The 23050-nt window shown below is 52.2% G+C and overlaps 1 protein-coding gene across 11 annotated transcripts in view; it reads right to left on the reverse strand.

Moving 5' to 3' along the window:
- Positions 1-22724, reverse strand: part of LOC113883251 — a 33637-nt gene extending 10913 nt beyond the window's left edge. For 3 of the 11 annotated variants that reach the window (XR_003508598.1, XM_027526819.1, XM_027526818.1), the window contains exon 1: positions 21966-22724. Coding sequence is in view for 3 of the 11 variants with exons in the window: in XM_027526819.1 (XP_027382620.1) it covers positions 21966-22145 (180 nt within the window). In the remaining 8 variants the exon portion in view is untranslated. Of the gene's footprint in view, positions 1-1400; positions 2061-5336; positions 7597-10507; positions 10780-16016; positions 16058-16328; positions 16442-16936; positions 20672-21965 lie in introns of those variants that run through there. The other 8 variants (XR_003508601.1, XR_003508600.1, XR_003508599.1 and 5 more) reach the window with 7 other exon arrangements.
- Positions 22725-23050: the final 326 nt, after the last annotated feature.

Below are 23050 nucleotides of genomic sequence, written 5' to 3' on the forward strand. Positions count from 1 at the left end.
TAATCCCCGTTGATATATGATTTTCAAACTTTTTCCTTCCTTTCCATAGGCTTTTTCATTTTGTTAATTGGTCCTTCTGCTGTGCAGAAGCTTTTGAGTTTGATGTAGTCCATGATGGAAATTCTGGATCAAGCGACTGGGGAAATGTTCTCAGAAGAATAGGGTTATCAAGGTACATCGGTGATAAAAAGCTGAGCAAGAATGTGGTCTCAACTGACCACATTTGATCTAGAGAAAGTTCTGGAGCCAAAATTGTATCACCAAGTAAATTTCACAACTGGCCAAATTCTTCCAGGAGGAGAGGTGTTGGGCAGTTCTCCAGAGGAGGGGACATGGGGGATGGGTGTGCTGTTTGCAAAAGAATCTGGGTGGGGCACCAACAATATCCTACAGTCCACTTTGGCGCTGTTCAGATCTACTGGCTTCTCCTACTAAGTTCTCTTCATCCCAGTACAACTTCCCCAGGATTCTGCTTGATCATAATTTCTGGGTAAACTTAGGAAAGGAGGATTAGTTCTAGAGACACAGCTGATATCTCTCAGCTCTCTCCTCTACACCCACTCATTCTAGCCCAGCCCCTCCCTTCTGCTCCTGGCTTCAGCTAGTGGTTCTGCTGGTCTCTGCACTTTGGGGGATTGAGCCTGGCCCTCGCTCCTGAAGGGTCTGAGTCCCTAGTTAGCATGCTTTATGAGCCTGTGACAATGGTACTTGCTCACTTACAAATAAAACTTAGCATGGGGGCTTCCCTGGTGGTCTAGTGGTTTAGAATCTACCTGGCAATGCAGGGGACACCAGTTCGATCCCTCGTCCGGGAAGATCCCACATGACTTGGAGCACCTAAGTCTGAGAGCCACAGCTACTGAGTCCATGTGCAGCCACCACTGAAGCCTGCATGCCTAGAGCCTGTGCTCTGCAACAAGGGAAGCCACTGTGATGAGAAGCCCACAAACCTCAACAGGAAAATAGCCCCCGCTGTCTGAAACTAGAGAAAGCCCCCCCACAGCAATGAAGACCTAGCACAGCCAAAAGTAACAAATAATAATAAATAAATACAATTAAAAAAAAAAGAACAACATACCTCAGCATGGGTAGCTGGAGATATTTCAAGCAATCACCTAATGTTGAGCATACTCCTGGTGTCCCCCATTACATAGCCTGGTCCTACTTTCTGTTCTGACCATAGTCTGTTACCCTCTGCCCATCCATATTGTTAGGGGAAGCACAGTGACCGAAATCGCCTACCCTACCCAGACACCATTGTAAACATTTGCCTGAGTTATTTTACAATAAGAAGTCCTAGAAAGGAAGATGGAACTCACAAGCCACCACCAACAGGAAGAGTTCAGGAAAGGTCAGAAGAAGATGCCATGCATTCTACCACCTCCCAGAATCCTTCTTACTTGTATCGATCTTGGCTGAGCCACGCGAGCAACACCAGGAAGGATGCCTTTGCACTGGCTTTTCTCTTTGCCGGGAGGGGTAGGAGTGAAGATTTGCTCGAAAAGGGCTAATATTGGTGTCAGAGGCTCTGGCTTGAATTCCTGTTTATTTGTTCTGAATGGGCCTCCTGATGGAACCTGCTGGATGACATAGGGTCGTGATTGAGCGTCCTGGTGGACAGACAGAACACATCTCTTGGGAACACTGTTGCCAAAATCTCAGCTCTCTCTGCACCAATGCCCAACAGAAATATGGAGACAGAGTGATGGAGGAGAAAGAAGCGCGGCTTTATAGCTGTGCTAGGCACAGTAGGCTAGTGCCTCAAGAACTGTGCCCCACCCCTCGCTGGTGAGTAGGGAAAGGGTACACAGTCAGGCAGGAGTCTGTGATAAGGATCAAGGTGGTAACAGTCTTGTATTTGTTCTCCTGCAGTTTCCACAGGATGGGGACAAGATCAGGGAGTGTGCAGGGTCCTAGAAGCTCTGTCTCTCATCTTAATAAGCCTCTGCCTCACCTGCTGCTTCTGCTTTGATTAACAGCTGTTCTGCCCTTTGGGCTTCCCTCATAGCTCAGTTGGTAAAGAATCCACCTGCAATGCAGGAGACCCTGTTTCAATTCCCGGGTTGGGAAGATCCCCTGGAGAAAGGATAGGACATCCCCTCCAGTATTCTTTGGCTTCCCTGATGGCTCAGCTGGTTAAGAATCCTCGTGCAATGTGGGAGATCTGGTTTCGATCCCTGGGTTGTGAAGATTCCCTGGAGAAGGGAAAGGCTACCCACTCCAGTATTCTGGCCTGGAGAATTCCATGGACTGTGTATACTCCATTGGGTTGAAAAGAGTCGGACATGACTGAGCGACTTTCACTTAATTACTTACTCTGCACATTGGAACTCAGAGAAGGTCGTGGAGGCTAGAGGCCCGCCTACAAGGAATATGGACAAAAGGTCTCTGCACCCTGGAGTCCCACAGGGCCCTGGTTGGCATTAGCATTAGTGTGGTTGGTTGGGATTGGGCTCCAAGCCTGAGATAGTGGGATGCTGAGGCTTTTGCCATTGGTTGGAGGCATTATGGTGTAGGCAAGGAGTTCAAACCAGTCAAACCTAAAGGATATCAGTCCTGCATATTCATTGGAAGGACTGATGTGGAAGCTGAAACTTCAATACTCTGGCCACCGGATAGGAAGAACTGACTCATTGGAAACGACCCTGATGCTGAGAAAGATTGAAGGCTGGAGGAGAAGGGGACGATAGAGGATGAGGTGGTTGGATGGCATCACCAACTCAATGGACATGAATTTGAGCAAGCTCTGGGAGGTGGTGATGGACAGGGAAGCCTGGGGTGCTGCAGTCCATAGGGTCACAAAGAGTTGGACACGATTGAGTGACTGAGCTGAACTGGAGGCGTTAGGAACCACTGCAGCAACTCTTGAGGCGCTCTGGAGGGGGTCTCATAGCAGAGTTCGAGGCACTTGGTGGGTGAAGTCAGTGAGACCCTAAGATGCCAAGACAATTTTCCTGGTCTTCAGATGAGGAAACAAACTCAGGCTCAGAGAGGTCTAAGTAACTTGCCTAAGCTCGAGATGGACAAAAGGAGGATTTTTACCCAAGTGGGAAAGAAAAGAGAGTGCTAGTTGCTCAGTCATGTTAGACTCTTTGCGACCCCATGGACTGCAGCGCTCCCGGCTCCACAGTCCATGGAGTTCTCCAGGCAAGAATACTGGGACAGGTTGCCATGCCCTCCTGAAGGGGATCTTCCCCACTCAGGGACTGCTGACTCTTAAATTGCTAGGATTTCCCAGGGATCAGCTTCCGGTGAGACTGAAACAGAGATGGAGATATGTGGGCTACGAGGCAGGGCAGGACCAGGTGGCAGAGCTTCTGACATCTGCCCAGACAAATGCCTTGGAAAAATGGAACTAGCCTGGGATAGGGGTGGATTGCTCCAGTTTTGAAGGGCCCCTGAAGGGTCCAGAGAGAAAGTGAAGTCTCCAAGAGGAGGACGAGATGGTAGGGTTGGGTCAGGGTGAGCCTGCCCTCTGGGGTGAGGCTCGGCCCAAGGTAGGCTGCGACGTATGAACAGCATGAGATCACGTGTCTGGCTCCCTCTTCCCCTCCTGCCCTCCTCTTGTTCTTCCTCCTCCTCCTCCTCCACTACCTGGCCTGGCCCCTGCCTCAGTGCACCCACTCAAGGGGCCTAGTCTAATCCTCTGACATCACAGCCTGCCCAACACAGGCCCACCCTGGCAGCCTTGACAGGGCCCAGGCTCAGAGACACAATTTAGGATCTCCCACCTCAGAACTTATCTCTTCCTCAACCTCTTCCCTCCTTCGCTCACAATTCAGTTTGGGGACACCCTAGGGTCAGTCCCAAACTGAGGGGGCAGGAGCCTACGATCTGTCCTGGCCTTGCTGTGTGACTCCAGGTAAATAGCTGCCCCTCTCTGGGCCTCAGACTCCTTATCTAAATCTCCTCTACCCTCAGTTAATCACATCAACCTGTTTTGGCTAGTGGAGGTGATGGAATTCCAGTTGAGCTATTCCAAATCCTGAAAGATGATGCTGTGAAAGTGCTGCACTCAATATGCCAGCAAATTTGGAAAACTCAGAAGTGGCCACAGGACTGGAAAAGGTCAGTTTTCATTGCAATCCCAAAGAAAGGCAATGCCAAAGAATGCTCAAACTACCACACAATTGCACTCATCTCACACGCTAGTAAAGTAATGCTCAAAATTCTCCAAGCCAGGCTTCAGCAATATGTGAACCATGAACTTCCTGATGTTTAAGCTGGTTTTAGAAAAGGCAGAGGAACCAGAGATCAAATTGCCAACATCCGCTGGATCATGGAAAAAGCAAGAGAGTTCCAGAAAAACATCTATTTCTGCTTTGTTGACTATGCCAAAGCCTTTGACTGTGTGGATCACAATAAACTGTGGAAAATTCTGAAAGAGATGGGAATACCAGACCACTTGATCTGCCTCTTGAGAAATTTGTATGCAGGTCAGGAAGCAACAGTTAGAACTGGACATGAAACAACAGACTGTTTCCAAATAGGAAAAGGATACGTCAAGGCTGTATATTGTCACCCTGCTTATTTAACTTATATGCAGAGTACATCATGAGAAACGCTGGACTGGAAGAAACACAAGCTGGAATCAAGATTGCCAGGAGAAATCTCAATAACCTCAAATATGCAGATGACACCACCCTTATGGCAGAAAGTGAAGAGGAAGTAAGAAGCCTCTTGATGAAAGTGAAAGTGGAGAGTTAAAAAGTTGGCTTAAAGCTCAACATTCAGAAAACGAAGATCATGGCATCCGGTCCCACCACTTCACGGGAAATAGATGGGGAAACAGTGTCAGACTTTATTTTTTTGGGCTCCAAAATCACTGCAGATGGTGACTGCAGCCATGAAATTAAAAGACGCTTACTCCTTGGAAGGAAAGCTATGACCAACCTAGATAGCATATTCAAAAGCAGAGACATTACTTTGCCAACAAAGGTTTGTCTAGTCAAGGCTATAGTTTTTCCTGTGGTCATGTATGGACGTGAGAGTTGGACTGTGAAGAAGGCTGAGCGCCGAAGAATTGATGCTTTTGAACTGTGGTGTGGGAGAAGACTCTTGAGAGTCCCTTGGACTGCAAGGAGATCCAACCCAGTCCATTCTGAAGGAGATCAGCCCTGGGATTTCTTTGGAAGGAATGATGCAGAAGCTGAAACTCCAGTACTTTGGCCACCTCATGCGAAGTGTTGACTCATTGGAAAAGACTCTGATGCTGGGAGGGATTGGGGGCAGGAGGAGAAGGGGACGACAGAGGATGAGATGGCTGGATGGCATCACTGACTTGATGGACGTGAGTCTGCGTGAAGTCCGGGAACTGGTGATGGACAGGGAGGCCTGGCGTGCTGCGATTCATGGGGTCACAAAGAGTCAGACACGACTGAGCGACTGAACTAAACTGAACTAATTTAGGAATTAGACTCTGTAGACTCACAGGACCTAAAGTTGGGAGACTGAGCACAGATTCCCCAAGGAGGTCACTGGGGATAATGCAAAGCAGGGGTGTTTTTTTTTTTTTTAGGTTGGAGCCTCGTGACTTATGGGATCTCAGTTCCCTGACCAGGGATTGAACCTGGGCCACAGTAACAAAAGCTCAGAATCCGAACTGCTAGACCACCAGGAAACTTCCACTTCTCATTTTGAAGTCGACACCCCAGTTTCCCATCTCTGCTCTTCCCCTTCCTCTGGCCCTCCTCATCAAGCCCAGAGCTGCCCTGGAAGCAGAGGTGACGCTTAGCTGGATTCCAGGGGGTGCCAAGCACCAGATTGGGACTAGGTTAGAACCTAGACGCAGAGCGGTGCTGCCTCTGTGCCTCCCATTCTCACTGTGGTGTCCAAACGTGTCCTCAGAAGGGGACACCAAAGGATCTATGGGATGACAGGGACCAGCCCAGAGATCGGAGCCTGTCCTGAGCCTATGGCCTCTACAATTTATTCTGTGTGATCCTGACAAGTCACTGAACCCCATCTGTAAAAGTGGGAATAATAACCATAAGACCTACTCCAAGGGTCATTACAAGGATTAAACGAGATACTATCTATGTATCAAGTGACCGGTGACATAATAGAGGCTAAAAAATGGGATTCCTTTCCTTCCTCTGCACCTCATCTGTGAAATATAGTCCCCTGTCAGTTTCCTGAAGAGAACCCAGGGGACAAGGACTGTGCAAAGTCTCACAGGTTGCAAAGTGTCAGGCCCGGAGGCTAGAGACACTGATAATGGTAAAGAGCTCTGACTTTGGAGCGCAATTCTAATCCTAGCTGTGTGACCCAGAACTAATCATGGAACCTTGCTGTGCCTCAATTTTCCTCATCTGTGAAATGGGGAAACAGTACTAGCCACTCCATGGGGTTTGTAAAGGACATGTTATTCTATGGAAAGAGCTTAGGACAGGCCATCAGTCAGTGCTCAATGTTAGTGACGGGACTTCCCTATGGTCCAGTAATGAGGACTCCATGCTTTCACTGCTGAGGACCTGGACTCAATCCCTGGTCAGAGAACAAAGATTCCACAAGCCATGTGGCACAGCTGGAAAAGAAAAAAACAGTATTCGAGATGATGATGATGAAGACGGTTGAGCCATAAGACAGTGCCTTCCGGGAAGGCAGGATGCTACTGGGACTGGTTCAGGCCCATCCCAACTCTGTAGCAGTGCTGCAAAGGCTCACAGATGCACTGAATGGAGTAGACGGTGCTGCTCCTTCTGATGGTCCCTGCCTTGGGCCCCCACGCCCTCACTGCTCGGCTGGCCCATCACTCTATCAAGACAAGGCACCGACATAGGCATTCCTGGAGATCAGGTGCAGACCACACTCCTTGGCTTGGTTTGCTGAGCCCACCAGTTGGAACCAGTATGTTCCTGCCTTCCTTCACCCATTGCTCGTGGAGGTGTCTCCTTTTCCGGTGGCCGGATGCTGGGGCTATGGAGAACACCCGGCCTCCTGTCACTGGGAGAGAGAGACCAAGAGATGGAGAACGACAGTGTGCGGTGATCGGTGAGTGGACGAGAGGATGTTGGAAGCTCTGGGAGCCCTGATGGGGTAGAGGAGACAGAGAAAGCTTCCCTGAGAGGTGAAACCCAAGTTGAAGGTTAAGTATGAGAAGGATTGTCAAGTGAAGGAGGAGCAGGCTCACTCTCTCTGCAGGCAGAGTCTCAAGAGAGGGCAGTGCTGAGCAGACATGCAAAGTAGGACACATGGGAGATGCAGAAGCTAGGGAAAAGCAAGAAGGAAGGTTCAAGGCTGCACAGGGACTAGGGGACTGAAGGCCTTAGAAGCCAGACTACAGACTTGGGGGTTTGTCCCGAGGGCAGTGGGCAGTCAAGGAAAGGTAAGGGGTGGTGGGAGGCGGCAAGGTGACCCTTGCTCTTTCCTATCCTGTCATATGTCACCAACAACCCATCTCTTTGCTCTGTCTAGCGGCTTTGTTTGTCCCTGACACCTGACAAGGATATTCCCAACCTCAGGGCCTTTGCACTGGCTTTTCTCTTTGCCTGGAGAGGTAGGAGTGAAGATTTGCTCGAATAGTGCTTAACATTGAGTCAGAAGCTCTGGCTTGAATTCCTGTTTATTTGTTCTGAATGGGCCTCCTGATGGAACCTGCTGGATGACATAGGGTCGTGATTGAGCGTCCTGGTGGACAGACAGAACACATCTCTTGGGAACACTGTTGCCAAAATCTCAGCTCTCTGCACCAATGCCAAACAGAAATATGGAGACAGAGTGATGGAGGAGAAAGAAGCGCGGCTTTATAACTCTGCCAGGCACAGTAGGCTAGTGCCTCCAGAACTGTGCCCCACTCCCTCGCTGCTGAGTAGGGAAAGGGTACATAGTCAGGCAGGAGTCTGTGATAAGGATCAAGGTGGTAACAGTCTTGTATTTGTTCTCCTGCAGTTTCCACAGGATGGGGACAAGATCAGGGAGTGTGCAGGGTCCTAGAAGCTCTGTCTCTCATCTTAATAAGCCTCTGCCTCACCTGCTGCTTCTGCTTTGATTAACAGCTGTTCTGCCCTTTGGGCTTCCCTCATAGCTAGTTGGTAAAGAATCTGCCTGCAATGCAGGAGACCCTGTTTCAATTCCCGGTTCAGGAAGATTCCCTGGAGAAAGGATGGGCTATCCACTCCAGTATTCTTGGGCTTCCCTGATGGCTCAGCTGGTAAAGAATCCTTGTGCAATGTGGGAGATCTGGTTTCGATCCCTGGGTTGCAAAGATTCCCTGGAGAAGGGAAAGGCTACCCACTCCAGTATTCTGGCCTGCAGAATTCCATGGACTGTACGTACACCATGGGGTCGAAAGAGTCGGACACGACTGAGGGACTTTCACTTACCTCCTCTGCCCTTTGGAACTCAGAGAAGGTCATGGAGGCCAGACGCCCCCCTACAAGGAATGGTGGACAAAATGGCCTCTGCACTCTGGAGTCCCACAGGACCCTGCTTGGCATTAGCATTAGTGTGGCTGGTGGGGATTGGGCTCCAAGCCTGAGATAGTGGGACACTGAGCCTTTTGTCATTGGTTGGATGGCATCACCAGTCAATGGACATGAATTTGAGCAAGCTCTGGGAGGTGGTGATGGACAGGGAAGCCTGATGTGCTGCAATCCATGGGGTCACAAAGAGTCGGATACAACTGAGTGACTGAGCTGAACTGGAGGCGTTACAAACCACAGCAGCAACTCTTGAGGGGCTCCGGAGGGGGTCTCATAGCAGAGGTCGAGGCACGTGGTGGATGAAGTCATTCAGACCCTAAGACGCCAAGACAAGTTTTCTGGTCTTCAGATGAGGAAACAAACTCAGGCTCAGAGAGGTTTAAGTAACTTGCCTAAGCTAGAGATGGACAAAGGGAGGGTTTTTATCCAAATGTGAAAGAAAGTGAGTGTTAGTCGCTCAGTCGTGTCAGACTCTCTGCGACCCTATGGACTGTAGACCCCCAGGCTCCACTGTCCACGGGGTTCTCCAGGCAAGAATCCTGGGACGGGTTGCCATGCCCTCCTGCAGGGGATCTTCCCTACCCAGGGAAGTCTTAAATTGCTAGGATTTCCCAGGCATCAGCTTCCGGTGAGACTGAAACAGAGATGGAAATATGTGGCCTATGAGGCGGGGCAGGACCAGGAGGCAGAGCTTCTGACATCTGCCCAGACAAATGCCTTGGAAAAACGGAACTGGGCCTGGGATAGGGGTGGATTGCTTCAGTTGTAAAGGGCCCCTGAAGAGTCCAGAGAGAAAGTGAAGTCTGCAAGAGGAGGGAGAGATGGTGGGGTTGGGTCAGGGTGAGCCTGCCCTCTGGGGTGAGGCTTGGCCCAAGGTACACTGCCCACGTGTGAACAGCACGAGATCGAGAGTCTGGTTCCCTCCTTCCCTCCTGCCCTCTTCTTCTTCCTCCTCCTCCTCCTCCACTACCTGGCCTGGCCCCTGCCTCAGTGCACCCACTCAATGGTCCTAGTCTAATCCTCTGACACACAGCCTGCCCAACACAGGCCCTCCCTGGCAGCCTTGACAGGGCCCAGGCTCAGAGACACAATTTAGGATCTCCCACCTCAGAACTGATCTCTTCCCTCAACCTCTTCCCTCCTTCAGCTCACAGTTCAGATTGAGGATACCCTAGGGTCAATCCCAAACTGAGGGGGCAAGAGCCTATGATCTGTCCTGGCCTTGTTGTGTGACTCCAGGTAAGTAGCTGTCCCTCTCTGGGCCTCAGACTCCTTATCTAAATCTCATAATGACATCAACCTGTTTTGGCTTCCTCTCAGCCCCTTGTCGCTTTAGGAAATTTTTTTTCTTTTTATGAGCTCACATGTTGGTTGTTGGGGGACCACTGGACTGTGTGGCCCTTATTATTCACCCCAGTGCCAACTCAGAGGAGGGGCTCCACCGACAGCTGCTGACTAAGGGTCTACATGTGTGAATGAAGGAACAGATGTAGCTCTGCCTTATGGTGGGGGCTCTGGACATGACTGTGTGTTCATAAGCACGGACGCATGTGCACTCCTGTGTTTGACGCTCCCTGGCAGGGTGTGTGGTGTACACAGTAGTGGGCATGTCCACTAGGGTGTCAGCTCCACAAGGGCAGGGATTTGTGTCTGACTTGTTCCCTGCTCTATCCCATTCTACCTGGAACAGGGACAAGCACATGGCTAGAGTCAATACTTCCTTGACTGTGAAAACATATGAAAGTGAATACACACATCTGGTGTGGGTCCACGTGCCAACCTGTGCATAGAGTACAGTATAGTGTTAGTCACTCGGTCATGTCTGACTCTGAGATCCCACGGACTGTCACCCATCAGGCTCCTCTGTCCTTGGAATTTCCAGGCAAGAATACTGGAGTGGGTAGCCATTCTCTTCTCCAGGGGATCTTCCCCACCCAGGGATCGAACCTGAGTCTCCTACATTGCAGGCAGATTCTTTACCATCTGAGCCACCAGGGAAGCCCAAGACATGTACATGGTGATGCCCAAAGCTCAGCTTCTCTGGACACTGGTGCCAGATCAAACCTCAGGGACAAAGATGGGGCTGATGTCGAAAAGGAGAGCTTTATTGCTTTCCCAGGCAAAGGGAGATACAGCGGGCTTATGCTCTCATAACCATGTCCCCTCTGGGGAAGATACTGAGAAGTTTTCTAGTAAAACGGATGGGATCGGCTCGTGAACATTTTCCTATGTTTGGTGGTGTCAGGTAGAAATTAACATATTCAACCTTCAGGTCCAACTGGTCTGGAGTCTGCATGTTTGAGGGCAGCATACCACAGCTTGTCCCACCGGAGGGGGTTTCAGTACCTGAAAAATGCTTCAAAGATATTCTTGTATGTATCACATGTTCAGGAATGAGCACCTTGCCCCAAAGCTGCTCTTGATTTTATTTCTCCCTGGTTTTGCAATCCCTCCAGTCCTTAATTAACAGCTAATTAACAGCTGCCCATATCAAGTCCGGGAAGATCACGGAGGCTGAATGAAGGCTGCTACCTGCAATATCAAAGAAATGGATGGTGGGTGGGTGCTTCCCTGGTGGCTCAGTGGTAAAGAATCCACCTGCCAATGTGGGAGACATGGGTTCACTTCTTCATCCGGGACGATCCCACACGACTCAGAGTAACTAAGTCTGTGTGCGATAACTACTGAGCCCTCACTCTAGAGCCCGTGCTCTAGAGGAACAAGAGAAGCCGCCAAAATGAGAGGCCTGTGCCCTGCAACGAAGAGTAGCCCCACTCGCCGCAACTAGACAAAAAGCGCACGCAGACACAAAGATCCAGCATAGACAAAATAAGTAAATAAATTTATATTAAAAATACATTTTAAAAAACTCTTCAAAAAAAAAAAAGAAATGAAGGACATAAAGGCCTTGAGACAGGGAGCCCCACAGGGCCCTGCACGGTACACAAGCTCCCGGGTCTAAGGGTGTGGGTGAGGTTATTTACAAACGACCCCTCTGTCCCTTTTCCAAACTCCTCCAGAGCCAGGGCCCAATGCCTGGGTCCCGATGGGGTAGAGCAGGGGGCCACCTCCTTGCAGGAAACTAGATCCCAGGACGTGCAGATTGCCAGGGAGCAGGGCGGCCTCCTTGTCTCCCCCATCCCCCGATAATCCCCTTCCTGACTGGCTCCCTTTCTCCTAGGAACCAGAGTTAAAGTCAGATTTGGGGGGCTGTAGCGGACTAGGGTGTCACTTCAATGCCCCCTTCCCTAGTTGTCCCCTGCCTCACGGGCTTCTGCATCTGCCCCCACAACCCCCAAGGTATGAATTTCCCTCAGTCATGGGTGCCCCGAGGGCTCAGACCTAAGTATAAAGCCACCTGAGGGACAAGAGGACAGGTGTCGCAGAACCACCGAGAGACTGCAGAGAGGAAGGATCCAGGAGAGACCATGGGTTATCATCTGTTGGGTGAGTGAGGGAGACAGGGCGCCAGGGTCCTGAGGCCCGGAGGGAGGGGGTACTGCAAGTGCCCTCTGGTCCATCTGACTCAGGTACCTGGCTACTCTTGCATCTGCTGGGAACCTCAAAAACCTTACACATAGAAGACTTCATTCATCATTCAAGACATACTTCTGGATTGCCTACTAGGTGTTTGGTAGGAGAATCCCAGGGACGGAGGAGCCTGTTGGGCTGCCGTCTCTGGGGTCGCACAGAGTCGGAGACGACTGATGAGACTTAGCAGCAGCAGCAGCAGTAGTCTAAGTGGGCTCCCACATGGCGCTAGTGATAAAGAACCTGCCTGCAAAGCGGGAAACAAGACCTGGGTTTGAGCTGTGAGTTGGAAAGATCCCCTGGAGGAGGGCATGGCAAGTCACTCCAGTATTCTTGCCTGGAGTCTCATGAACAGAGGCCTCTGCTGGGCTACAGTCCATGGGGTAGCCAAGAGTTGGACACAACTGAAGTGACTAAGCACACACTCACAGGAGTCTAAGTATTGGGGTTATTGTTGCTGTTTAGTTGGTAAGTCGTGTCCAGCTCTTTTGGGACCCCATGGACTGTAGCACTCCAGGGCCCTCTCTCCATGGTATTCCCAGCCAAGAATACTGGAGTGGGCTGCCATTTCCTTCTGCAGGTGAACGTCCCCATTCAGGGATCAGACCCACGTTTCCCGCATTGGCAGGCAGATTCTTTATCACTGAGCTCTCAGGGAAACCCAAGCCCTGGGGACATGGCAGTGAAGAAACAGACAAATAATGGGATTTCTTTCTGCAGACAGACAGTCCATGTGATCATAAGTAAATTATCATGCCAGTGCGACTGCCCAAGTAGTGCTAGTGCTAAAGATCTGCCTGCCAAACAGAAGACAAGAGACATGGGTTTGATCCCTGGGTTGGGAAGAACCCCTGGAGAAGGAAATGGCAACCCACTCCAATATTCTTGCCTGGAAACTTCCATGGACAGAGGAGCCTGGCGGGCTACAGTCCATGGGGTCACAAAGAGTCGGATACCACTGAGCACCCACACAGAAATGACAGAATTTGAATACAGTGATGCAAGTTTGTTGAATGAATGAATGAACAGGGCTTCACCTAAGGCCTTCCCTTAAGTTCTGAACTTCTGGGAGTTCAGGAATGTAGACAGGGAAGCTAAGGAAGCCATCCTGGTCTGCCTCACATCTACATCACTGCTGGTGATCTTACTTTTTTTCTTTTTTAATTTGGCTACACCAGGGCTTAGTTGGGGCAGGTGGGATCTAGTTCCCTGACCAGGGATTGAACCTGAGTGCCCTGCATTGGCAGTGCGGAGTCTTAGGCCTTGGTCCCCCAGGGACGTCCCCATAGGGGTTTTGAGTTGAGCCCTGAAGAATCAGAAGAAGCCCTGGGTGGATTTGGAAGATGGTGCTGGCAAGGCTCAGCAAGAGCAAAGTCTGAGTAGGGGATGCTGCAGAAAAGAGGGGCCAGGCCTTGTAGCCCACTGTGAGGACTTTAATAATCACTGTTAGGTGGGAGCCATGGGAAGTTTTAGACAAAGGAGGGATCTAGCTGGACTTGAAGAGCTTCCAAGTGGCACAGGGAGACATGGGTGGAGGCAGAGACAGCAGCGGGGAGAGAAATAGCTTCTAGATTCATCTTTTACTTCTTTATGGCAGTGCTGGGTCTTCGTTGCTGTGCTCAAGCTTTCCCTAGTTGCAGTGAGTGGTGGATACTGTCGAGCTGAAGTGCATGGACATCTCACTGCAGTGGTTTCTCCTGTTGCAGGCTCTAGGCACACAGGCTTCAGTATTTGTGGCTCCTGGACTCTAGGGCACAGGCTCAGTAGTATGAAGGGTTTAACGGTTGCTCCATGGTGAATGGGATCTTCCCAGACCAGGGATCAAGCATGTGTCTCCTGCATTGTCAGATGAATTCTTTACCGCTGATCCAGCAGGGAAATCCATGCTTTAAAATTTTGTATTGAAAATATCAGATAGGAACTGGGCGATGAGCACAAGTCCTAAGTATACAGCTCAGTGAGCTTTCAGAGTCTAGGTAACTTGTCACGAGTGCTCGGATGCAGAAACACAGACCCAGGGAGTTCCCTGGTGGTCTGGTGCTTAGGATTCCGGGCTTTCACTGCCCAGGTTCAATCCCTGGTCAGGGAGTTGAGATCCTGTAAGCTTCACAGTATGACCAGAAACAAACACAAAACCCCATAGACCTCATGGCCACCTTTTCAGGACAGAGCTACAGGATTTTGTGTGGGTTGAACACAGGGAGGAGAGAATGAGGAATCCAAGAGGACCCCGTGACTTTGACATGAGCACCTGGAAGAATGGACATGCACTTTTCTGAGATGGGGAGGACCAGGGAAGGAGGAGAACAGGGCAGCTAGAGCTGAGCAGTGGCTATTTTGACTTGAGATGCTCATTAACCTCCAAGGGAAAACATCAAGCGGGAAGTTGAATACTTGGGTCTGGAGGTCAGGGGGATTTTTTTCTTTCTTTTTAATAGTTATTTATATAAAATTGCATTTAGAAAGAAAAAAATAAAAATTTATCTTCTTTGGCTGTGCTGGTTCTTAGTTGTGGTGGCATGCAAATTCTCAGTTGTGGCCTGTGGGATTCGTTCCCTGACCAGGGACTGAACCCGAGTCTCCTGCTTGGGAGCTCAGAGTCTTTAGTCACTGGACCATCGGAGAAGTCCCAGGGGAATATTCTGGGCTTGAAATAATCTGCTTACAGGGTGATTCTTCCCTGAGTGGCACACACATGACCACTGTAAGGCTCAAGGGCTGTATCCATATGAGGGGCTGTTATGATGAATGAGTGAATCGGCAGGGGAGGTCAGGGACCCGGTGCTGACCTCTGATTTCTCCCTGCCAGCCCCCTTCGGCCTGCTGGCCCTGCTGCTGCCCCCTCTCAGTTTGGGAGCCCCCATGTCCACAGCTGAGTCTGTCAATCAAGCCTATAACCTGGCGCTCGACATGCAGATGCAGACTTCCACTCTGCTGCAGACTTACGTGAGTGACGGGGCATGGGCAGGGGGTGAGGGGGAGGTGGCTGTCACCCTCCTGGCCCAGCCCTGGGGAAGGGAGGCAGAACAAGGCTGGAAGGAGGTTCCTAAGTGCTTTATGTCTGTTACATCTTATCATCTTCACTATTACAGCGCCATGTGGGAGTTACTGAAGCTGTGATTCAAAGTTGCACATGTTGTATGTGGAGGAGGCTGAGTTGAAGCCTAAGGAGGTTCCAGGGGCTCTGCCAGCTAGAGACACGCCCACAGGAATGATGTCACTCATGGCTGGGTGACCTTGGGCAGGTCATTCCTTCACTCTGTCTTAGCTTCCTCATCTGCCAAATGGTCGTGCCTTGGCTGACCTCTCAGGACTGTCAGAAGCCCCTAGGGGAAGTCTTTTACAGGCTCATGAGTCTGTCCAAGACCACCTCTGCCCTTGCTTTTCTGAGCCTATGCCATGCTGGGAGATTCAGCCTCATTATCTTACTGGCTCCGCTCCTCAGATAGCTCTAAGAGGCAGAATTATGACCCATTTTTACAGATAAGAGAACTGAGGGGGCTTTTTTAGATTTTTTAAAACTTTTTTATATTTTTATCATTGTATTTATTTCTTTTTGGCTGTGCTGGATCTTTGTTATTTCGTTTTGGCTCACCTCTAGTTTTGGAGAAGGAAATGCCAACCTATTCCAGTACTCTTGCCTGGAAAATCCCATGGACAGAGGAGACTGTTAGGCTACAGTGCACGGGGTCACAAAGAGTCGGACAGGACTGAGCGACTTCACTCACTTCACACTTTATCACTGCAGAAGGAAATGGCAACCCACTCCAGTATTCTTGCCTGGAGAATCCCATGGACAGAGGAGCCTGGCGGGCCATGGTCCACGGGGTCCCAGAGAGTCCGACACAATTGAAGTGACTCAGCACTGAGCGCTTCTCTAGTTTTTCCAAGCAGTGGCTCCTCTCTAGTTGTGGTGTGCAGGCTTCTCATTGCGGCGGCTTCCCTCCTTGCTGAGCACAGGCTCTAGGGCTCACAAGGCTTCAGTACTTGGGGCATGTGGGCTCAGTAGTTGCCACTCCTTGGCATAGGCTCAGTAGTTGTGGCGCATGGGCTTAGTTGATCTAGGACATGTGGCATCTTCCTGGATCAGGAACCCGTGTCTCCTGCATTGGGAAGAGGATTCTTATCCACCAAGACACCAGGGAAGCCCTCTTTTTGATTTTTTGAGGTGTGCCATTTGTAAATTACTTACTCAGTTTGTTACCATACTGCTTCTGTTTTATCCTTTGGGTTTTTTGCCTGGGAGGCATGTGAGATCTTAGCTCTTCAACCAGGGATTGAACCCGCACCCCCTGCATTGCAGGGCAGAGTCTTAACCAGTGCACCATGAGGGAAAGGCCAGGAAACTGAGCTTTAGAGGTGGGAATAATTTACCTGAGGTCGCAAAACTGTCTGGAAGGTCAAAGCAGCAGCCTGCTGGCTGGGTCTCATCCACAGATGTCTTGTTTAGGCCGTGCGATGCTTATTCAAATTTTGAACCTGAAAACCTGTCAGAAACAGGCACAGGGGTCCTGTTGGCCTCCAGTCACTGTGCCGCAGCCACACCCCATCTGCTTCTTCTCCAGGTGATGGGATCCACCTGGCACCTGCAGGCCCTGGAATTTGTGACTCTTCCACTGTACTATATTCTAGGTCCACGTGAAGTTACCGAACCTAGTTTCTTTCTCTGGGGCTGTGCTGGGTCCTTGTGGCTGTCACAGGCTTTCTGTAATTTTGGGAGCAGGGGCTCCTCTGCTTTGGGGTGTTTGGGCTTCTCATTGCGGTGGCTTCTATTGTCCGAAGCATGGGCTCTAGGAGTGAATTGATCAGTGTGCACTAAAATTCTGTGGGTCTAGGTTTGTGGAGATGAGAAATTTAATGGAGAAGGCATTAACTCAATAATAGTATAACTTAATCTAATATTAATAATTGCATATTATGATTTACAAGTGAACAAATATTAACCCCGAAGAATGTGAATAAAAAGGAAATACAGCTTTAACCACATTGTCAATAATATATTTAGCTTGCAAATAGTGTAATAAGTAACATCATCATAGTGTTCATGATATTAATATAAAGATGTCATTAGCGAACGATATTAACGCCCTAGGCATATGCCAAGTGCTAAGTGCTTTATGTCTGTTACATCTTATCATCTTCACTATTACAGCGCCATGTGGGAATTACTGAAGCTGTGATTCAAAGTTGCACATGTTGTATGTGGAGGAGGCTGAGTTGAAGCCTAAGAGAACTGGGGCTCTTGTGCTAGAACATTTCATCAACTCCCTGAGGCAGGGAATGGCAACTCCCCCTAGGAAGAGGCCAGTCTCGTGGAAGGCAGATGTGAATTCAGGGGCACCCTAGGGCAGCGTTTGGGTCCCCTCACTCTCATCTGTCTCTGTCTCTTGCGCAGCTCCAAGACCAAGGCCGTCCCTTTAGTAATCCCGGCTTCTCATTCCCCACACTCTCGCTCGAAACCCTGCCTTCAACCGACATGCCCTTCGAGATCTGGCATGGCCTAGAAGATGGAGTACGTCTGAGCCTCACCCAGGAGGCCTTCTGGTCCTTCAGCCAGCACTTCCGGATTGCGATGGTTGACCAGCATATCCTCCACCATGGCGATTCCATCGTGGAGGATCAGCTTTGGGAAGCAAGACTCAAGGCCAAAGGCCTAGTGGGCAACTTGGCTGCCATCATGACTTCTCTGGGCCTGCCCAGCCCCGCAGCAAACACCCCCCTCGGTCCTGTCCCCTTAGGGGACTCGGCCTACCGCAAGAAGTGTCGAGGGTATGTAATAATCCGGGACTACAGCTTTTGGACAGACCGAGCTGTGACTTTCTTGGGTGAGCTCAAGGCTAAATACTCTCAATAGAGGAGGTGGGACTTCCTGTTAGGGCTGCAACCCTTTCCCTTTCACAGCTGATTCTTTCCTGTTTTGTTTTTCTCACCAGGGATTCTTTTCTGCATTGCTTCTTGGCTAGAAAGGAGACACATGTTGTCTAGCAGGGCTTGTGTACCACGTATCTCGGAACATTTCCTGGGGACCAGGCCTCTAGTCCTTATGCCTGGGCCTCCCTGCCCAGGTCCTGTGGCCTCCCTTCCAGATCTGGGTGGGACTCCATGGACAGCATCTCATGAAATCCCATTCCAGTGGTACTGGTGGCTCACTTCCTGGGTGGAAAGAAATAACACCTCTTTGAAGAGGCTTCACTTACAGTCCATGGGGTCACAAACAGTCGGACGTGACTGAGTGACGAACACTTTTCACTTTCACTTCCCATTCTACAGGGGGAGTACAGTTGGTCCCCTTTCTGTCATTTAGGGGAGGTCCAGGGACTCCCTTCTTGTCTCTATCCACCTCACTTCCTGTATGAAGATATGGACTTTCTGAGCAACCAGGCCTCCCTTTTTTCTGGAGGTCACTTCCTGCTCTAGACTACCTCTCTGACTGTGTCCACTGCTCCAACTCCCATCTTACAGTGCTTACTCCTACTCAATGGATGTGTGAGTCTTGAAAAGCTAAGGACCCGAGTCACATCTGTTTCTTGCTCAGGACATATCCACTTCGGGATGACAGATGGCATCCCTGGCCTGGGGCTCTCCTGAAGCTCCTATTTATAGTGTGGCTTTTGCGGATGGCTGGGGGGACCAGGCCATACCCCAGGATCTTTTTCTCCTTAAATGTGTTTCCCTATTTTCAACGTCTGTATATATTGGGAAATTCAATGTTCTTGTTCAAATTTACAGAAAATTAATTTATTCTTGTAAATAAAACTCTTCAAAGGGGTGAGTATTTTGTTTGTTTGTTTTGTTTCCATAAACCTGACTTAAGGAGAAGAGAAGGTGTGGATTAGGGCAGAGGGAGGGGAAGGGGTGGAGGGCATCACAGGGAGAGGGGGCAGGGCCATAAGGGGTGGGATGGGGGACTGGGGGAGCAGCAGGTGGAGTGACCCTGGGGGAAGGTGGCTGAAATTTGTCTGGAGTAGCCCTTCCACCACAGGGCCAACAGGCATGTTCCTGGCCAGGACACGACAGAGAGAAGGACAGAGGCAAACAGAGTGACAGGTGGCCCTTCCTTGAGATGAGGTGGAGATATGCACAAGCTACAGCGGGCCAAGAGGAAACAGGAGACGGGAAGACAGAGAGATGCTCAGAGAGGCAGACGCAAGCGGTGGAGAAACTCGGGGGAAGCAAGGACATGTCCGATACGGGAGGTCGTAGAGGGAGACAAGAAGGACCCAGAGAGAAAACGAGACGGAGAAGCGTCCAAAGAAAACAGACAGACGGAAACGGTCGGAGGACAATGAGACGCTGACAGAGATGGGGAGAGATGGAGACGGCCAGGGAGGGCGCCGTGAGCTGGGCCGCGCGCCCGGCGTTCAGGCTGGGCCCCCGGCGCCAGCTGGCCCAGGTCGGCTCACCCACTCGAGGTAGAGGCCGCACACACGGAACCCCAGCAGCTTGGCCCGGAAGACGCCCGCGGAGGCCGTGGCGGCGGCGATGGCGGCGGCCGCGGCTCTCGGCCCCCAGCGCAGCCACCACGGCCTCCACCCCAGCGCGCAGAGCCGGGACCTAGCGCGCTGCGACCTCCAAGCGCGGCAGCAGGCGCAGCGCGTGCCGGTTCAGCTGGGCCTGGAGGCGGCGCATGACGTCCAGCAGAGGCGGTGGGGTCACAAGGGGAGCACAGGATGCAGCTGGTCCCAAGGCTACTGGGAAAGGCCCACTCTTGGGAGCCCTGGGGAGCACTAAGGATGAGGAAGGCCGGCACAACCCCATGGTTCCTGGATACCTACTGTGTGCTGCGCCTGGCAGCAAGTACCTTCTTATCCATGCTGTTTGACCTTTACAACTCAACAAAGGAAGCATTTCACGGAGGAGGTACCTTGAGGGTCACAGTGATTTGCTCAAGGTCACACAGTGGGTAAGACTAGCTTCAAATCCGAGACCACTCTCACAGGTGCTGCTGCTGCTGCTAAGTCACTTCAGTCGTGTCTGACTCTGTGTGATCCCACAGACGGCAGCCACCAGGCTCCCCTGTCCCTGGGATTCTCCAGGCATGAACACTGGAATGGGTTGCCATTTCCTTCTCCAATGCATGAAAGTGAAAAGTGAAAGGGAAGTCGCTCAGTCGTGTCCGACTCTTAGCGACCCCATGGACTGCAGCCTACCAGGCTCCTCCATCCATGGGATTTCCCAGGCAAAGTACTGGAGTGGGGTGCCATTGGGAGGCCAAAGAAGGCAAAGACCCATTCCTGGCTCTGGGGAGGGGGTCCAAGGGGGCCCGAGCTTTCTGTGGGTCTCTGCCTCTGAAAGTTGGGAAAGGCCCGAAGTAGGGTGTGAGAGGGATTCCTCTGTGGACCCTAACATTGGCTCAAGCTTGAAGCTGAGGACAGAAATGGGTCTGGCGGATATGTGAACCAGCCAGTAAACGCATGAGCAAATCTATGGCAACTTTACATGACCCTTGTTGGAGTCACCTACAGCCCCCCAGATAGGTGCTGACGTCAGCTGGGGAAGGGTGCCCCCCTGGAGCGGTGGCAGAACTCATGGCAGGCATTACTGCTTCATGCGCCCGGGTCCCCCCAGAATCATGTCTCGGCAGAAGTGGCAGTCCCCGCACTCAGGTTGCACACAGGCCCGGCAGGGGCAGCAGCGGGTTCGTCGTCGGCGCGCTCCGGCCCCCCCCCCCCCCCCCGGCTGCTCGACGACACTGGAGGTGTCAGCAACGCCGAGGGCTGTGGGTGGATAGTGGCAAGGTCAGGGGGGCCCACGGGGACCCTGGCTGACGAGACTCCTGGCACTTTCCCCCTACTTCTAGGCAGCCAGAGCTTGACTTCCTACCCAGGGAGACAAGGAACAAGGAGGTGCCCCTACTGCGGGGAGTCAGGGGTATGCCCCCTCCCTCTAGGCAAGGCCATCCTCTTTCTGAAGCAGCTCACCTGGCTCCTCCGGGAGCCCTGAGAACTAGCTTCCTGACCTCACTCCCACTCTAACACTTCTTCCAGACTCCCGCGCCTGACCCAGGGAGGATGAAGGGACACCCAGGGGGACAAGGGACTTTCCACCGACATCCCCACAGCGAAGCTCCCAGGACAACCAGGGCTCCTTGTCTGTGGAGTCACCTGAGACAGGTCCCAACTCTTCCCCTGTTCTCCAAATGTGCTCCATCCCCGGCTCTCCCCAAGCTGAAACACCCCAAATTCACCTCCCAGATCCCCACAGATTCCTGATTGCCAACTCCAGACCTCTCTCTTTTCTCTCAAAAGCTACTAACACCCAACTCCTCTCCTCTAAAGCCTAGATTTCCTCCTCACCTTCATGGGAACCTGCTCACCCAATCTAACCCCTAAAGATCCACCGGGCTGCCCAACTTCCCAGTGCTCACAGACCTTCTTTCAGATGCTGCTTCAGAAGTCCTCCGTGGCCCCAAATTTCAACTCTGTTCCCCACAGAGCTCCCTCTGCTCCAACACAGCCTCCTTATGGGTCTCTCAGGTCAACCTGGGCAATCTCCCAGATTCCCTGGGAATCTAGAATCCAGCCTGACATCTCCATAGAACTCAAGATGGGCTACGTGCACCGCCCCCTGCCTCCCAGCTTCCCAAGCTGCTTTCCATCCCTAATTGTCTGGAATCCCTTGGGTTCCTCTTCCCAGGCAAACCAAATCCTCCAAGATCCCACACAGATTCAGCAGGCCGGGAGGCTCTCTTCATATCCAGAGTCTCACCGCACCTTCCCCCTTTCCAGACCCATCCATGGGGGGAAAGGAGCCCTCCAGCGCTCCAGGGGAGGGCCCTTTGGGGCTGCAACTGCAGGCGGGGATAGGGGTCTGCAAGGAGAAGCCAGGTCTAGGAAGAAAGGCCAGTTCCCCAGGGTTGAGATCTTACAGGAAAGAGGGCTGGAGACGAGGAGTTTGGAGCTAAGAGAGGGTGAGGCTGGGGGCGGGCAAGGTGGAGAGAGGCCGAGCTGAGGATGAATGCGACTGGGAGCTGCCCAGGTCTGGGGGTGAGGAGGAGCTGCATGAACTCACCTCATACGTGTCCGGGAGCCAACTCGCCCTTCTCGGCAGCTCCCGGCTGGTCGGCCACCATCGGCGGCGGGGGTAGTCTGACAGCGCTGGGCGCGGAACGCTCAACGCCCGGGTCCACCGCCCACCGAGGGCGCTCGGCCCCTCCTTCCGGCCGAGGCCGGGACGGCGGCTAGTGGCCATGGCGGGCGCCAGGGGCGAGGCCCTCCCACGGGTTGCGGCGCGGCCCTTCCAGGGGGGAGGTACTGCTCTGGGGGACTCAGTCCCTCAGTCTCCCCAGGCCAACGGGGGCTCCTCGGGCGCAGGGTGCACAGCTTCTGCCTGGGCCCCACGCAGTCCGGGGGTTCGAGTCCTAGTTCCCCTCACCACGCCCCACCTCGCCTCTCCCCAGCGCCCCCGGCCGTTTAACTGGCCCCTTTCCGAAGCCCACTCCCAAAGGTCCTTGGCCAGTTTAAGAGCCCTTCGGTTCCAAGGGGTCGAAGGAAGCTGCTGGGCCCCTGACCCCGCAGCCTTCGCGCGGCCCCGCCCTCTTCCCCTCCCCTCAGCGCGCGACCCTCGGGAGATAGAGATTTACATAAAATTTGAATAAATCTCCGTCCTCAAGCTGGAGGATGGAAGGAAAGGATGGAGGGGACAGGAAACGGGTGTGGGGGCAATCGGCGTGTCTCAGTCCCGCTGGACCCCCGGCCCCGCACTGCTTCGGCCCGGGGCCCTGGCCGCCTCTCTCATCCCTCCTGAGTTCCTTCCTCTCCTCCCCCTCCCCTCCCCTCCCTCCCTCTCCCCTCCCCTCCCTCCCTCTCCCCTCCCCTCCCTCCCTCTCCCCTCCTCTCACTCCCTTCTCCCCTCCCCCGCCCCTCCTCTCCTCCTCCTCCTCCTCCTCCTCCTCTTTACTTTCTCCTTCTCCAAAAGGAACCCCGCCCCCTGCCTCCCTCCATCCCCCAACACCACCACTTTTCAGGACTAACATGCGCAGGGCACGACGGAAGTAGTAGTCCCGCGGGCGCTGGTGCTACCGTGGGATCAATGGGATGGTGCGGTCAGTGGGAACTACAAACAAGATGACGGAGGACGTGCCAAACCGGGAGTGG

Source organism: Bos indicus x Bos taurus, chromosome 25 (genome assembly GCF_003369695.1).
Source record: "Bos indicus x Bos taurus breed Angus x Brahman F1 hybrid chromosome 25, Bos_hybrid_MaternalHap_v2.0, whole genome shotgun sequence".
Classification (NCBI taxonomy): Eukaryota; Metazoa; Chordata; class Mammalia; order Artiodactyla; family Bovidae; genus Bos; species Bos indicus x Bos taurus.